General features: G+C 41.5%; 1 protein-coding gene across 3 annotated transcripts in view; it reads left to right on the top strand.

The window, feature by feature from the left end:
• grin2bb (glutamate receptor, ionotropic, N-methyl D-aspartate 2B, genome duplicate b) overlaps positions 1 to 18,496 on the top strand; it is an 88,530-nt gene that overhangs the window by 46,460 nt on the left and 23,574 nt on the right. For all 3 annotated transcript variants that reach the window (XM_044029102.1, XM_044029099.1, XM_044029101.1), the window contains exons 4-8: positions 3,257 to 3,400; positions 4,453 to 4,723; positions 7,900 to 8,092; positions 17,334 to 17,448; positions 17,601 to 17,806. In XM_044029102.1, the coding sequence (XP_043885037.1) occupies positions 3,257 to 3,400; positions 4,453 to 4,723; positions 7,900 to 8,092; positions 17,334 to 17,448; positions 17,601 to 17,806 (929 nt within the window). The remainder of the gene's footprint in view (positions 1 to 3,256; positions 3,401 to 4,452; positions 4,724 to 7,899; positions 8,093 to 17,333; positions 17,449 to 17,600; positions 17,807 to 18,496) is intronic.

Raw genomic sequence — 18,496 nt, 5'->3', positions numbered from 1 at the left:
TTTTGTATTCATTTGCCAAAGTTTAGGAATATATCCGTCTGAAAGTTCTTCCGTATGCGAAAGAGGAACGTCGGATTTTTGTTGTGGCACCGACAGTATTCAGGAGTTATACTTAAATAATTCAGCAGCAACAATGTCGTGATTAATCTGGATAATCCGGAGAGCAGAACAGTTTTAACTTTCTCTGCAGGCACAGCTCCACCAAGAGACACCAAACGTTTCTCAGACGCTTTTGAGCAGAAGCCAAAGACACCATGTCCATTTTTTAATTATTAGGATTTTTCTTGTTTCTTATTTTGAGTAAATCATACATGAAAGTATCAATGCTCTTTCAGAGCTTCCTCGTCTGAATCTGCGGGACACATTTTATCTGATAGTGCAGTGCCCATGTGCTTGTTTTTGAGTTGAGTGTGTGTGTGTGTGTGTATCTGTTGTATTTCTACCGATATCTCTGACAGGTTATTGCTGGCAGTTATTTATCCACATTAAGCAGGACTTTGTTTCTGAGATGGATTATTTTTTTACTTACGCCAAGGACCGGCAACTGCTGCAAGCTGCGCCGGCAACTACTTGTTTTTGAGCAGCATAACTCCAAATTGTGATGATTGTGATGACATTTTCTGGGGATATTTGGCCCAAGAAAGAAATGATGTAAGCCTTGCTTTCATTATATTTTTCTCTTGGCCACCGGGAAACAGTTTTCACAGAAGAATAGAGACTTGATTTATGTCACAAAAGAGTGAATAGTGGTGTTCCGTATGTGTTTTCATGCAGGTCACTGGCACATTTTTAACAAACAAACAGTTGCAGTCATGAGGCACATACACACACATATATAGGTATATATAGTATACAAATATATACATATACAGTTTGTTTTGACATTTCCTGTCAATGGTGGGGGGGTAGATATGTATATGTATTATAGGAGGAAGGGCTCTAGATCCACATATGTTATAATAATGTCAGGGTAAATTGCTCGTAGCACTCACTCATCTCTACATTGCATTAAAAAATCAGCACGTCGAAGCAGAAAAATGCTCAAACAATGACCGATGTTGACGGAAATATGAGAGGTTAGAGGCGAATTGTGCATTAGCTGCATGACATTATACCGTCATTACCTTCCTGAACCGTGTGGAGTGTATTTACTGTCAGATTCACACATACACCCACATACAGACCTCCCCACCTCCCGCCCACCCTCGCACCCCCCCACTGCTACCAATCCTCCAACCGTCATTTGAAACTGCAATGTTCTAACCTCATTAAAGTGAAAAGTAGGGAACACATTACTTTTTTATCCCTGTGGGTGAAGAAAGAAGAGGAAGGTGGAGATGGTGCTTTGATGTAGATTGGAGGTATAGAGCACCTAACCTGAGGACTGCTTGATGCTCCGAGTCGTCCTGCATGAATAACATGTATGACTGATTGCACACGTGGATGAAGACGTGTAGTTCAGATATATATATATATATATGTATATGTATGTATATATATATATGTATATGCCTGCACATGGACCTCAGATTGCAAATACAGTGCAGCAGTGCATGTATGAGTTGTTCTAGAGTACACGAGTGAATTTTTGACCTTTATAACTCATTAGGAAGCACAATGTTTGTGTGTGTTTAAGTCAATTTATATTACAAAAACTGATAGATGCACATCATTTAGAATGGCACAGCAAAAGACTGTGAATAGAATCAACCCCGGGTTACTGCAATGGGCCCTTCGCCTGCGGGCGCTTTCTCTCTTGTCTTTTTTCCTTAACTAATAAATATTTAACGCTCCAGTGTGTAACTGTCACACCCCTGAGGAAGCAGAACTTTCCGTATGATTTTTTTTCTTTGTCATTTTTCTCAACGTTTTCTGCAAATACGGCATTGTCTCAAGAAATGTCTTCAATGACTCTGAAAGAAAAATAAAGACAATAAAAGTTACTGAGGCATCATCATTTTCCCAAAGTGGCTTATTGGTTGTATACATGGAAACCCAAGAGTGGAGCTTGGTTGCGTGTGGATAAAACACTGATACAATGAAGCGAAATTTAGGGGTTTCTCCTGAACTTGTATTTGTTTGTACAGCCTCTGAGGAAAAATATTTTTCAATAAAAATTTATCCCAGGAAGCTGATTAACATCCAGTTTTTTTAGCAGTAGAATCCACTTTTTATGTAAATTTACGTAAAAAGAAATGACTTCCTGTGTGCAACGTCAACAGACAACACGAGATTCAAATCACTTCTATTCTGAGTAACCCTGAGACTTGATCAGAATTGTGTGAACTCATTTGGAAATGGCTTGAACGCAACATGTTCAATCTTAAGTACTATGGCTTTAAACGGGAAGGTGATCGGTGATATACAGTATATATATGTCTGTGCAGTGAGGAGACTGATCTCCATCTTTTTTCTCCATGTAAAGTGTGGAGCAGGAGTGGGCTCACTATTGAAACCAGCTGTGTCCTCCTGGCACAGCGCCTGCTCACAGATTGTATCATCGCTGAGCATGTTACAGCAGGGCAGAATTATTTATTCGATGCACCCTCTTTGAATAAGTCAGCCTCGGAGGTGTTGTTTGGTGTATTTGTGCATGTTTTGTGAAACCTGACCGTGACATTTTATATTTTTTGAAAATATTTTTTGAAAATGTTGAACTAGTCCTTTCAACTGTATTTTACTGCGGTCCGATTGACAACCTTTGACGTGATGCTGTTCCCGTCGCAGCCGCTCTGACGCGTCACCTCTGGATGCCAACATTCGTGAATAATCCTTCTTGACTTCTATGACCTGATGAGCGGCTTGGCAGTTTTGCCTGCGTGACTTAACCACCCTTGACCAAGCTGTGACACCAGCCATCAGTTTAAAACTTTGTCTCCTCCCACTCTCTCCTTGAAGGACAGTGTTTTGACAGAATGGTCTCCCCACACATTTGGTGCCATATTAATATATCATTGAACCAGGTGGCCATATTATCTGTTGTGCTCTCTGCCGCATATTAAGTGTGCAATCAAACTTTGTTTGGGCTCTTGACAATGAATAATTCACCTTGTCCAGCATTGACATTGCATGGGAGTAAAAGTCTGGTCAAAAATATGTCATATAACTGCTAAGTTATAAATCCCGAGCTACAAACCAGACCATATTCCAGAGTCTTGTGGACTGCAACAACTGGACACGTTTCATAATCCACTGTTCTCTGTCTCTGGTGTCATATGACTCATGGCCGTTTGTTGATTGTCTCTCTGGTTTCCAGGACGACAACTCCATGTTTTTCCAGTTTGGACCATCCATCGAGCAGCAGGCCTCGGTCATGTTGAACATCATGGAGGAGTATGACTGGTACATATTCTCCATCGTCACCTCATACTATCCCGGCTACCAGGACTTTGTCAACAAGGTAATATGCAATGAAAACAAATGTATGTTTGAATGCACCAACCATCCATCATCACTGTGATACATCTTGAAATACACCACTTGGCATTAAGGTGAGGCCTTCAAAGATGAATGTTTTTCTTAAACAAAAACCAGTAATGAAGCTAATGCCTGTAAACATTTGCTACCATGGATTTAAAAAACGGAAAAAAAAACATTCACTTTGACTCTGGGTCTCACTCAGGCACATTTGGTGTTATTACTTTTGTCGTTTGTCTTTTGGGGACCTATTTTATGAGGCCGGACAAGTCCTGCAGTTTTCTCATTGTTTGTTACCATTTGATGAGATGCTGGTTTAGTGAGGACTATGTAGCTACAGCCCAGTGGATTAAAAAAAAGGGAAAAAAAGCATGTTATTTCCTGAAATTATGATGTCATGAGCCATTATTTCAAGCTTTTAAAATATATTGTTTTTAATTTGTCATCTTTGGGACTGACAACAGACTTCTTTTTAGAGGCTGGTATTACATAAATACATCTGGAACAAATAATAATATGTTATTATGTTTGTTTCTCATACTTCATCAGTGAGAGTGGGTTTCCTTTAAGTAAAATGAAATTGAAAGAAACAAATCCTTTTAATCATGGATGGGGAATGAGGACATTTAGCGTTCCACACTCATACTGTCATAATAGTCCGTTTATATTGAATTCATTTAATTTGTATTCTATATCAACTGGTAAAGTATCTATTGTATATTTGAAAAATATCAGTGGATAATGTAAATACCTTAAAAATCATGGATACACAGATATAAATGACTGCAGTACGTATTGTACATACTGTACCTACAAACCGCACTGTGTATGAGTGAGATTTGGGACAAGAGATTACCTAATCAAGTTCTTCTTCCTACTCCTGAGACATGTGTAAAGACAGAACAGTTTTGCAGTCTGGGAGCTGGAGGAGGAGACATCTCAGTCACTTTTGTTCAAGTGTCTTCTTTAACAATCCCGCTGAACATGTGCAGCCTACACTCTTTTCTAAAGTCACATCTCCCTTTTTCTATCCAGATACGCAGCACCATCGATAACAGCTTTGTGGGCTGGGAGCTAGAAGAGGTCCTCCTGCTGGACATGTCTGTGGACGACGGGGACTCCAAGATCCAGAATCAGATGAAGAAACTGCAGAGTCCTGTCATTCTGCTCTTTTGCACAAAGGAGGAGGCGAGCACCATCTTTGAAGTGGCTCATTCTGTCGGCCTCACTGGCTACGGCTTCACCTGGATCGTGCCCTCGCTGGTGGCCGGAGATGCAGACCATGCTCCCCTTGTCTTCCCTACAGGTACAATCAAACACCAGGGGACAAGTTTTTTTTTATTTTGTTGTTTTACAAAAATATGACTATGGCTTTCAATAGTTCATGTGGCAATTAAAAAATGTAATCCATTATACAAAGATGTCCTAATGCCAGTTGAATTAATGTGCACTAATTCTAGGAAATCCCACTTTTTTCAAATTAGAATTAAAGGTCCAGTGTGAAAAATTAAAAATAGAGTAATTATATGTCATTTTTTATAATTACCATGACCCCATAGTGAATCCTTCAAATGTATATCAGGCGCTCGGTCAGCTGTTAGGACCAGGGTGACATTCACCCTGTTGCAAATTGATTCTTGGTTCTAAAAACTAGGTGCAGAACAAGGCTGCTGATTCTTACTTTGTGATTTCACAAAGTAGTTTGTTGCAGTAAACATCTCTGTGCTTTCATTTCTGCTGGAATCAAGTTTGCTTGTGGTTTATATTGTGGTATATTTTAGAGCCTTTTCTCAACTTTTTCCTTTAGTGTAGGTTGGTTCATTTTACATCTAACAAGCTCAGCAGGGGGGGACATGGCTGTAAAGCCAGGTTTAATTCACAGTTGATCAGACTGTTCACTGGCCCAGCTTTGTGCATTTGTATGTGTGAACGAGAGATGTTCACGAGTCGTTTTTTGCAAGTCTTGTCTCAAAGTCTCGGAGCTCAAGCTCAAGTCAAGTCTGAAGTCTGTGGTTGAAATGAGCATTCTGTCTTTCCATCTGGACTGTCCCTAACACTGCATTGTCAAATTTCATGTATCCAAAGCATGTAGTGTAACATCTATCATCCATACAGTACAGTGTCGAGATTGAGCAGTTGAATTACATAACTGCTTTTTGTTTCATATCACAGGACACATGATATTTGTCTGTGTTAGTCAACATCTGTATTGAAAGTGCACACACCGACCATGGTGCAAACATGAGGATTTATACTTTTTTATTGTTATTTAACCATAATAAAGAATGAGAAAATAAAGCTACATCAAGGATACACAGCTAACATCACCAGCACAGTTAGGCAAATTAGCCATGTTAGCCTCCTAACACTGCTACACCAAAAACAGCGAAGAAGACATCGAGCGTGCACGTGTAAAAAAAGATTAAGTCTACATGACAGTGTATACAATCACAGAAACAGGGACAGAATGAAACAAGCCAGTAGAAAGGAAGGACATAAAAGTTATAAAGTAAACAGTGTCCAAACAGAGGATGGAGGATGACGACAACGACGCTGCAGATAGCCACAGTGAATGTCAGCGCAAGGCAGAGGCGGGACTATGACGTCATCGTTTTCCCAAAGTAGCGTATTGGTTATCTACAAAAAACGCAAGCGTGTTCCTGTTGTGTCAGTCTACAGTGTAACCAACCTGCCACTGACACCTACTGGTATAATGAAATACTGTCTTTTGAGATTGAGCTGCAAGTCAAGTATTTTTGGAGTCCTCATCTCTGGTGTGAACAGTCTGTTTCTGTACCTGGGCAGACAGACAAGTTTCCTTGGAAATATGAAAATGACTGACAATGACCTCACTGGTATTATATATTTACAAGTTAGTGCATCCTCCAAAAACACAGCCCTCTTATTACTGTGCCTTCCACCCACCTGAAGTTTTGCACATTAAAAATGAACATGGAGCTGGAGAAACTTTGAAAAATGTGATCATTGGACTAGAGAGGCGTCTAACTGCATATGTGAATGTACCCAGTAAACGCTGAGGATGTATTTGATGAGATCTGATCACCCCATTCAAAGTTGGTCTTGTCACAAACTCACTGACAATGGACTCAACATGACGGATGGGTCCATTTATTAGGTGCACTTGACACAGAAGTGGCACCTGGCTCTGTCTTTGGCTCAGTATCCCATCTGCTTCAAGGTTCACTGTGCTGTGTGTTCAAAAGCAGTTGTCTATAAACTTTGTGTGTGTTTTTTGAGTCACTTTCTGTCATTTCTAACCAGTCTGGTCATTCTCATCTGACCTCTGGCATCAACCAAGCATTGTTCACCCAAAGAATACTTGTTTTTTTTCCTCTTAAAACCCGAGAGATGGTTGAGTATAAAAATCCCAGTAGATTAGCAGTTCCTGAAATACTCAGACCAGCCTACCTGGCACCAAACATGCCACGTTCAAGTCAATTTCTTCCACATTCAGTCACTCATTTTGAACTGTTGAATGTTTAAATACCTAAATACACGCTTCGTTGGTCAGAGTTATCCTCAGTCATGCGTCGCTCTGTTTAACTTTAAAATAAGCCTGTTTTTCATTTTGTGAGACCGTTTGCTTTCTTGAGACAGATCTCAGAGAAAAATGTAGAGTGGCTTTTTTACACTATAAACACGCCTCTGGTTTAACGAAATGATCAGCCTGAAACCGGTCCTAAATAAGATGCTTGTGTCATTAACACTTCAGGGTTTAAATAAAAGGGTTTAAATGTCATATGCTGTATAAGTTTGAAAAACTATAGGCCATACAAAGATTTAATTACCAAAGTCAGTATCCTTTTAAATGAGGAGTCAAATTAAAGGTCAAAGCAGAATCAAAGTCATGTTAACAACTCCTGGCTGATCAACAAACTGAAACTTTCATTCCTCCTGATTATTCTAAAGAAAGTTTCCAAAATACTTTGGATTGAAAATTGGGCACAAGTGGCAGATGGGCTCATTTACATATATGCAAATTATTTCCTACATACTCCTCCTATTTGCAGTCAGTGCTGGGTTAAATTAAGTAACCCAAGGCGGACTTAATTCGTTTGGGAGATCATTTGGTCTTTTCTGGTACATAGGTTTAAATGAGACTAAACAGCCTTTACTTCATTTCATCATTTTATACTTTTATGTATTGTGACTATCGAGTGTTACTGGAGTCCATCATCATCATCGTCATGTTTGATAAAATCTGTCTTGGTCAGTAGTTAGGGCGGGAAAAGAACTCTTTGCCATTTTGCCATGGCTGAACAATTCATCTCTTCGAGTCTGTATTTATTCCATTTGCTTGTGCATCTAATTTTACACGTGTGAAAACTGCTGTTCATGGTTTTCAGAAATCAATATGAGAACTGTGAGGCGGTAAAAGGAGTTGTACATATTCCCTTTTGCCTGTCTTTGTCTTCCTGCTTTTCCGCACTTCTCACCTCAATCCATCGCTCTGTTCCCTAGGGCTTATTTCAGTGTCATATGACGAATGGGACTATAACATCGAGGCCAGAGTACGCGATGCAGTGGCTGTTATAGCCACAGCGACCTCTACAATGATACTGGACCGTGGACCACACACCTTGTTGAAGTCAAGCTGCCTTGGCACACCCGACAAAAAGAGCGCCAACACCGGCCACTCCAAAGAAATACTGAGGTGAGTTAATGCTCACGGGAAAGCAGGGCAGAGTGGCTGTAAGATCCTGTTCAGACGTGGAATTAACATCCATCCTGACTCTGAGTGATCCTATTACCTGCAGATCACTAGAGGTACATTTCCAAACGCCCTCAGTCTCTACTAACAGATTAGAGACCGTCTCCTCAGTGGACGTCCTCTGACCCACTACAGTTGCATTGGGTTTTTTTACGCTAACCAGTGTCAATCGGCTGATTTATTTAGCCACTTCCACAATTTCTCTTGTATGATGTCTTTTTTGCAATGTTAAAATATTATTTCATGTTACAGCAGGATGAGTAGAGCTTTGTTTGGGGATGCTGTTTGGTTACTCAAATACCAGGTCTGAATGTGCCCTAAAAGACAAACCGTTGCATACATGACCTGGCTTTGTGTTGTGAACTAAACAAGTGACCATAGGGTCTAAAAGAGCGCCTGGTTGTCTTGGTGCAAACTGACACTCAAGCAACAAAGGGGTTGTATTTAGTGTCTGAATTACTTGGTGTTTTTTTGGTGTAGCATCCTATAAAGGCCACATGTGCCTGTGTTTGGCGCATTGCTTATTAAATGGTGAATGGAGGAAACTGGAGAAGTGAACGATTCTCTGCTGAGGAGACGGATCTGCTCAGAGCTGAGAAAGCAGTGTTTAAAAAGAAAAGCTCATGATGATGGTGGTGACGAGACAGGAGCACATACATGCACCTGTGTGTAAAAGTGAATTAGTTCACACATGGAAAGAAGGAGAGGTGGTCGATGAACACACGTTTCATCTCAGATGGTGCAGACTAGGCACTAGTTGTTGTTTATGGGAGTTAAAGGTGTCTGGTGAATTTCCTGTTAGTGGCCATGGTGCTTCTTCTTCTTTTGGCTTCTCCCTTCAGGGGTCGCCGCAGCGGATCATCTTCCTCCATCTTGTCTTATCCCTTGTGTCCTCCTCTGTTACACCAACTGTCCTCATGTCCTCCTTCACAACATCCATGAACCTTCTCTGTGGTCTTCCTCAGAGAAGACCACAGAAACAGAAAAGTGAATTCTCACAGTTAGAACACCTGTGTGTTATCTTTAACTGAACCCAAATCCCTCTTCTCCACTGAACCTCCTTGTTTTGCTTTTTTGGCAAATTCCAGTAAAAGCAGTAGCAGTGGTTTTCAATAATTAATCTCCATTAAACTTCATAGGGAATGCGCTTACTGTTCACACTGATCAGAGATTCCACCGCTAATTGAATGCTCAGGGACAAGTGGATTAAAGAAAAAAGAGCCAAAGAACAACAGTTGTGTTATCACCAGCACACAGACACACACAGACACACACGTGTGCGTGACTGTTTACTGCTCTTCAGGCTAAAAGCTTAGAATTACTCATACCATCCATATACTGTATATTTGAGCCCTCTTTGTGCCAATAAGTAACGTTTTCTCTGTTGTTGTGTTGTTGTTTTCTTTGTCATTTAGTGTTTTTCTCACTGTGAGTTTGAATTTGAGCAATGTGAAAAAATTATGGAAACCTTATGCAACCTCATCTGCCTCTTTAATCTTCAGGTTGAGGTTGATGTAGTATTGTAAATTTTGGTCTGGTCTTTGCCTGTGTTTCTGTATTCATATCAGTATCACTTATAGCTGCTGTCTAGGATTCCCCCACAAACAGGGCTGAGATAACAATAACACTGCAAGCCACGAATACTTCAGTCCCCAAAGGACGCTATCAGACTCAGAGCTAGCTCTCAATCATCCTTCAGGCATACACCTGGGATGCTGTGTTGTGTGAATTAGTATTTTACAACCAACCGTTCCATTATTCTCCATTCAGCTGAGCAAATGTAGTGATTTTAGATTGGTGGATCTTGGTAGTGACCCCAGAGGCAAGAAGCAGTCCAATACTTACATAATTTGACCTTTTTTTCGTAATCCCTCATCTCCAGAGACAAAAGCAATAACACAGCCATATGTTTCAGGGTCGTCTTGTATAGCTACAGGCCACAGTGGGCTGCATGCATGCTGCATTAGCATGTCATCCTGTCGGCGCTGATGGACGGAGATGGGAGGCACCATTGAGTCACTTATCAGCTTTGGTTTAAGGCTTGACTTGATGTGGAACACAAACATGCACAGATAAATATGCGCATATGCTGCATGCATTCACACATTTCAGGACAAATAAGCAACCTAACCCAACAGATACATAAGCACACACATATTAAACAACTAGAGGCCATCCATTGTTTCGTGCTTCACAGAGGGAAAAGGAAATCTTGGATAATGTGAAAAGTGGTTTTGGAGGCATGAAGAGACGTATTTGTCTGTAGATGTTGCAGAAAAAGGGGGACTTTTATATGATTTGTAAAAAAAAAAGTGCTAACTGGTCGTTATGGATCACCCATAACAATCTGAACTTTTTGATGCTTTGAGATTCATGATTTGAGCTGTTCCGTGTTGAGGTTTCGCAACCAGAAATTCACAGATATCACCTGCAACAAAACAGCTATTGGACAATACTAGCTGTCATTCGCACTGGTGTCCATCTCATATTTACTCTGCTAGTTGGAGGCTACCAGTTGGGCTCCTACATGTTCAATGTCTATTAATTTCTCCTGGTGAACCCTGAACCATTAATGCTTATATTTGCACAGTAATATGTCCTAGTCTGCCTAGACTGACTGACTATATGTATATATATATGTATATATATATATATATATATATATACACGCAACCATATCTGTAGATATGACATAAGAGATGATTAGTGTTCTGTGGTGACTTTTCTTTTATGTCCAATATCTAATGAGACATTTGTGTCTACATCTGTGAACTCAGTGCATGTACCTTGTTTAGACCTTTCAGAAGAGCTCAGCAGACAAGCGTTGATGCAGGCCATCTGACACTTGATGCTGTCTCTCATGCATGCTACTCTCATCGTATTTCACCTTTTAAAGATATTTTGTCCTGCAGCAGTAGGGTACAATTATTGCATTTATTAATAGGCAAGCTTGATATTTCATTTTGCTTTTGGGCGTCTAGAGAACAGATGACTGTGTCTTTTCATAGATTCTTCCTTGCCATGGAAGTGGGTCAAAGTGTCTTACGTCTGTGTCACCTGCACGTTGTTGTTGATATTACTCTGTTCCCATCTCTTATCTTTTTCACTTCTCTTAACCTCTGTTATCTTAGAGCACCCTAGATTAAGTGCTGCCTTAGTATCAGCCATGAACCGTAACTTTATTGTGCTGGAGAGGTTTGAGTGCCATTATGATCCTAGGAGCTTTGTTGTTGGGGGCAATTGCCCCCTGGTAGGGTCTCCCAAGGCAAATTTGTCATAAATGAATCACCAGACATTAACAGTTCAAAGTACCCCCATGATAGGTTATTCTAAGGACCACCGGAGGGTTACCAGGGCCCCACACTGGAGCCAGGCCTGGGGAAGAGGCACCTGGTGGCCAGGCCTTTGCTTGCCCAGCCGAAGCAGAGACATGGGTCTGTCCTCCAGTGGACTCGCCACTTGCAGGAGAAAGTGCAGGGGTGTGGTCAAGATGAAGAAGGAGTCCTACAGGTCTTCGTTGGCTGGAGGCAGCTGACAGTTACTGGCAAGCCAGACGACATGCGGCTTTGGTGGTTGCTGAGTCTAAAACTTCCTCCAGGCTCTGGATGTTGTGGGGCTGTCCTGGTTGACATGCCTTTGCAACATTGCGTGGACATTGGGGGCCAGAGGGTGTGTTCCAGCTACAAGGGGATCACACTACTTTGCTTCCTTGGAAAGGTCTACGCCACGGTGCTGGAGAGGAGACTACACCTGATAGTTGAACCTTGTCTATGTGTGCTCTGTGGAACCTGGTAAAGGCGATTGTGTCCCTCAAAGCGTCCTGTGGGGAGTACTCTTGGAGTATGGGGTGGACAGCTTGTTGCTACAGGCAGTCCGATCTTCGGAGTGAGAGCTTGTTTTGCATTGGCTGCAGAAAGTCCGACAACTTCCCAGTAAGAGTTGGACTCTGCAAAGGCTGCCCTTTATCATCAATTTCTAGCACAGCAGGGTGGCGGAGGGTGTCAGGTTTGGGAACCAGAGGATTCCGTCCCTTTTTGCAGATGACCTGGTCCTACTGGCTTAATTGAGCTGTGACCTGCAACTTGCTCTGGGACAGGTTGCAGCTGAGTGTGAAGCGATTGGGATAAGGATCAGCTGAGGCCATGGAAAGCTGGAAAAAGGTGGATTGCCCACTTCAGGTCGGGGAAGAGTCACTTCCCCAAGTGGAGGAGTTTAAGTATCTCGGGGTCATGTTCACGAGTGAGGGGACAGTGGAGCGAGAGATTGACAGGCGGGTCAGGGCAGCGTCTGCAGTGATGTGGACACTGTACTCTCTATTTTTGGTGAAGAGGGAGCTGAATGGAAAGGCAAAGCTCTCAATTTACCGATCAATCTACATTCCAACCCTCACTTACGGTCACAAACTATGGGTAATGACCGAAAGTACGAGATTGCGGATACAAGTGGGCGAAATGGGTTTTCTCCGCAGGGTGTCTGGGCTCACCCTGAGAGATAGGGTGAGCCCATTCTGCAAAGGCTCTAGAATATTATAGAGAGAACAGTAATCCAACAGTTCACACAATGAGATCTTAGGAGACTGAGGTTTTGTCTTCGAACAAAGGGCCATGTGGTCTGAGCTGACCCTGACCCCCAAAACCACTTTTGCTGTGAGGATACCTCACCTTTGTACCTAAAATGTCCTCTGCTTTTCACCTCTTTTTTATTATTATTCTTATTTATTTTCTTTATAACTGAAAACATTGAATGATAAAGTAGTGATGGCTCTCTTCCACCCCTACGTCCTCATCTCTTTCTTTTCTTTTCAAAAACTGTATATTTCTCCACTAATGTATACAGTCTTTAATTCAATTCCTCTCATTTAACTCAGTCAACCTCATTTTCTGCCCATTTATGACAAATTCCTCTGGTGAACATTAAAACGCCACAGAAATAACAATCAATATTTCATATGATTGGAATTTATGGGGTCAGTGAATGTTGGTTTGCATCTGTTATGCTGTGTACGTGCGGCAATTTATTTTATCATGATTGTTTCTCGGTTTATAAATTAAGTTTGTAATGGCCCCAGTGTCAGTGGTTGCATTAGATTTGGTTCTGCTGTGGCTGCTGTCAACAGAAAGAATTGTCTCTTGTATCTTTTTATCTCTTTGGATTTCTGTTTGAATGAAATCCATTTCTGTAGAAATGAGTCTTTGTTCTTTGATTCTGGGAGACAAACCCCTAACATTACCTTTTGAAATAATATTGTGTTATTCCTTTTTTTGTCCCTGACAGGAGTAATTGAACAACAAATACATATTTCTCCTTTTTAGGAGGCTCATACAGTTTTTTCAACACGTTTTGACTCATGGAGAAAATGCAACAAATAGTTTGCAGTTGTGAATCAAGGCTTTTCAAGAAGTGCCGTCAGGTGTTTTGCCCATCCACCTGTTTGCAGACCATGTACAAGTAAAACCGTCGTTTCAGTTTCCCTGTCGTGTTGAATTATGCTCTGGCAAATTGCCTCCAGTAATCTAAGATCCTCAGAAACGTTAGAAAGCTTGGCTCTGTCTCTTTGTGACAAATCTGCTCTTTAGTCTCTCTTATCTCAGTCCGATAAATAAAATGACAAAAAGTCACATCGTCATTTATCAGGTTAACGCTCTGACAGACATTTACGGCTCAAGGTTGACGGGCTGTAAGGTCAGCGTTCCCGCCTGTTAAGTGCTTGATCACATTTTAAATAAGAGACAGCTCTCTGTGATACTGCGCTCCCTCTCCAGACTCCACAGGTTGCTGTCTGATGTGTTCCACTCAGCAGGAGTCCTCGTGGGCTCCGATGACACGGAGCTCCTGTGGACTTACTTATTAAAGGCTGCGGCTCAAAGAGACTCTGAGCCTTACATCTTTGTGATCAGTCAGCCGCAACACGTCTGTGTTTATGATGTCAGAGCCACCAGCAATAGTCAATAATAAGCACTTTTTAGTTTGCACTGTACATGTGTTTGTACATTACTGAAATGCAGTGATTGGATTCTTATCATTTGTTATTTTTGGTTGTTTTATTTTATATTTGCGTGTGAGCAATAGTCACAATTAAAAGATTGTAGTTTATGGTACAAAGAAGAAATAATTGGTGGTGATAAGGATGTGGATCCAGGAGGTTTGCTTGTTCCCTTTTCTTTTTTCTTTGAATATGTATGTACTATTGTAATTGATTCATACACTCAGAGAGCGTACACTCCACTGTTTTTTTCCTGAATCAGGATTTGAATGTCGATCTCCACCAAAATCTATAAAAACAAACAAAATAAAACATTTTTTTGTCCCTTGGGCCACAACCTACATCTCCAGAAAATGTCATCAAAATCCATGTTTTACTTTTTGAGATATGATGCTCACAGACAGAAATACAGGCAGAAAAATACTTCTAAGCAAACCAAACAACATAACCTATATAAAATATAACCCAGATTAACCTCTTGTTTGAGTTAACAGTTTAATTCAAATTAATTGACTTATGCTGCGCTTATTCTGCTGTAAAATTATCGTTGGTTTTAATTGTAGTGTAATTACACCCAGAGATGTTGGTCCTGGAGTGATTCTTGAATGGCACAGCTCTCACACAGTATGTAGGCCTGCAGTGTATTATTGTCATTTACATATACAGTATTACACCTTCCCCCCACACAGTCACTGCTACTGCCTTGTAATGTATAGAACACACACACACTGAATAAGCCTAACCTTTGATTTAACAATGTACATTTGGGAGACTTGTTTTTTTTTTATTCCCCACAGTGTTACTGTGACTGACACACACACACACACGCACACATCTGCATTGCAGTGATACAGAATTTGTGACTTTGTACAGCTTTACCCAGAGATAAAAGAAAGTCCCATCAAATGGCTCTGAAATACATTGGGAGAGATTGTGAACAAAAATCAGGAAAAGAGCAATTGTGTCCAAGCCAGTGATGATTCACTGTCTTTGTAACTAAAAAAAAATGAATTCCCCTCATAGCCAGTGATTAGCTGGGGAACAGTTGGCAAGTGAGATGCACACAGGCGCTGCATATGGCTGTGATGAAGCTACACGAGGTTGTGTTAGTAGCTCATCTCAGTAGTTTTTTTCTTCTTCCAGCAGAGTCGGGGTGGGGGATTTTGACAGAGGGGATCAAACCACACATAAAAGCTACATCAGTTGTTCAGGACTACAGAATGATAAGCAGAGCAGCCTCCTGGGCTGTCAATTCACAGCGTGCGCCAGACTTTGTAAAGGTTCAGATGAATGCGCGGGCCGATGAGTCGTATTGTCTGTGTGAAAAAGTGATAGACGGCGTTCGAGGGGAAGTGGTTAAACACTCAGGTTGAGACGGGCAAAAAATAATCCTTTCTCTCTGTCTCCCTTTAAAGCAGCCTCTCTCGGGTGAGATTACTGTTCCCATGGCAACGCAGCTGATGGCATGAAAATTGCTGTGGTTGTGGGCGCCATGGCAACACATTACATTACATTATACTGCGTTAAGAGCCACCCCGCGTCCCTATGTGTCACTTTTGCGTATACATGGACGCTTCTCGCTGTCACAATGACAAACGTGGACGCCTCTACTGGTCACATGGGTTGTCATGGTTTTCAACAAGTCGGACCGCCCGAGCCTCCACCCACACCACCTTGACTTTTGTGGTTCCCTATTCACAATAAGATTATGCTTAGGAGGCTAATCCCATGTTACACGGGGCATTACAGCACTTATAGCAAGGAAGAATGCAGCAATTGGCATTTCATCGAGGCTTGAGTCATATTATTGACTTATTCCAAGCATGTAGCCTACATACTGTGTGTGAGGTGGGATATAAATATAGTTCAAGACATCACAGATCGAAAGTAGTCAGTCTCTTAGTAGGTGGTACTTGCTGGAGAATTTTGGGTGCGTTTCAGGCTTGTTGCTTTTGTGTATTTCTTGTACACTCGTGAATAAATCTATCGTCCTATCTGTGACTTGGTCGGAGATGATGGCTGGTAAAATGTGCTCAGTTTCGTCTTCTTACAAAGTCACACACAGTCCGTCGCTCTATGCATTCAGACAAGATATTTATTTCTCAAGTGGATTGTTTTAGAGGCAGAGCATCTCCATGGTGATGGTGGCCCACAGATCAGGAGGGAGAGAGGGAGAGAGAGAGAGGGAGAGCGAGAGAGAGAGATTCCATCTAATCTACCACTGCTGTGCACTTGTTGACACACACACACACACACACACACACACAACACTGTATGTATTCACACTCGCTATTACTACACTCAGCTTCTTCTTTGTTCTCTCCCGTCTTCTTGTTGCTCTCACTAATCTCACAGACATTGGGTGTGTGTTCATAAAAACAGCAACAACAATTTATACTGTAATGATAACATTAAGGACCACACGGGGAGCAGTGGCTAGCACCGTTGCCTTATAGCAAAAAGACTCAGAAGATGTGCAGTGTGATGGAAGGGTCTAGCCCGCTTTTCACCCTTTGTCAGCTGGGATTGTCTCTTTGGACCTCAGACTTTTTAAAGAGTATCTTATGCACATCAAATTCATCAAATTTCAATTCAAAGATTAATCAACAAAGCAGATGTGTTCAAGAGAATAATTCAAACTGGTGGTTTTCACATATAGTGTCATTTAAGTGTAGATGCCCATCTCCAAACATCACTTTCTCTCCCAACACATATCACATTTACATGTTCAAATTCTATTATGATGCTGCCAAGTGTTTGAACTTAGAACCGGAACTGTCCCAGCTGTGTGCAACTATGGTCAATTTAGAGTGTCCAATTTACCTAATCCACATTTTGCATGTTTTTGGACTGTGGGAGGTAGCCGGAGAACCCGGAGAAAAACCCCATGCACACACAGGGAGAACATGCAAACTCCATGAAGAAAGGCCCCTGTAAACCCCCTTGTTCTGGTCTTATTGCTGCAAAGGCAAGAGTGCGAACCGTGTGGCCCATCGTACATCTAATGTGTCTAACATATCTGCTTGAATTGTTGCTAAATGTAGACGATGAGTGACTCATTTATAATGTTTTGGATTATTTCTGTTCAGTAGGCATTTTATTCTGAAATACTAACAAAAAAAGCACTAATATGGAAACCGCTTCACATTTTGTTTTCAGACTATTGATATGAATAACTCAAACTTCAATTCTCAATTTCAGGTACCTCATGAATGTTACATTTGAAGGCCGAAACCTGTCATTTAGCGAAGAGGGTCACCAGATGTTCCCCAAGCTGGTCATCATTCTCCTGGACAAGGACAGACAATGGGACAGGGTAATCTCCTCTCCTCTGCTCTGCTCTGCTTTACATTTCACCCTCTGTGACGTGTGTCTTGTTTTTTCCCTTTGGAATGTCTCCTCACCACTTGAAGCACCTGTTACAGTAGCCTGTATATCACACAGCTCTCCTCCCACTCACTAATGCAGGTTGGCAAGTGGGAGCGTGGCTCGTTGACAATGAGATACCATGTGTGGCCTCGCTTCGAGCTGTACTCTGCAGCTGAGGAGCGCAAAGACCACCTGTCTATCGTGACTCTGGAGGAGGCGCCGTTTGTCATCGTGGAGGACGTGGACCCGCTCAGTGGGACTTGCATGAGGAACACGGTGCCATGCCGCAAACAGCTCAAGCTCAGGTGAGCAAGGAAAGCCGGGATCCGTCAAAATGAGTTCACAAATGCGTGAAATAATAAGTGAATCATATTAATGTTTTACAGGACGCCCACAAATCAACACTACACAAGTGTAACAAATGTTTTCACTGAAGCTTCTCAAAGTGTGGGGACCTGTGGAGTTGAGGCTGAATATCGTTCAAAGTGCTGGGTATTTGTGTGTGGATATGAATATACACACGTGTGCGTGATGATGAAATGATGCACAACTTCAATAATGTGCAACCTTTTTGAGTCTAGTATATGTCCTTAAAAAAGAGAGGTTTCCGTGTGGAAACTCAGTGTATAGGACACGGTTATTTATACATCAGTACTGCAATATCAATTATGTATAGCATTCCTGGTCTGCTGTGTCACACTCTGCGTGTTTCCAAAATCATTTTTCACACTTTAAAAAATGAACTGTGGCTATGATAACCCGAGAAACACAAGCAGCTGCATGTGAAGTACCAGAATGTTATGCAAACAAAGAATATAATACCAATGATGAGCATTCAGAAATATGTAAAATGAGTGTACATTTTCCATTTTCGTTTTGGGTTATTTCTCTTGCTTCTGCAGAGTGATTCTTCTGGGGTTTTTTTTATTCTCTGGGTTTGAAAAATGTAATCTGTTATTTCCTCCCATCTGCTCACGAGATCTATGTATTGGTTT

The sequence above is a fragment of the Solea senegalensis genome, linkage group LG6 (assembly GCF_019176455.1).
Source record: "Solea senegalensis isolate Sse05_10M linkage group LG6, IFAPA_SoseM_1, whole genome shotgun sequence".
NCBI lineage: Eukaryota > Metazoa > Chordata > Actinopteri > Pleuronectiformes > Soleidae > Solea > Solea senegalensis.
Note: the sequence above shows the minus strand (reverse complement) of the source record. Positions and strands in the feature narration are given on the sequence as shown.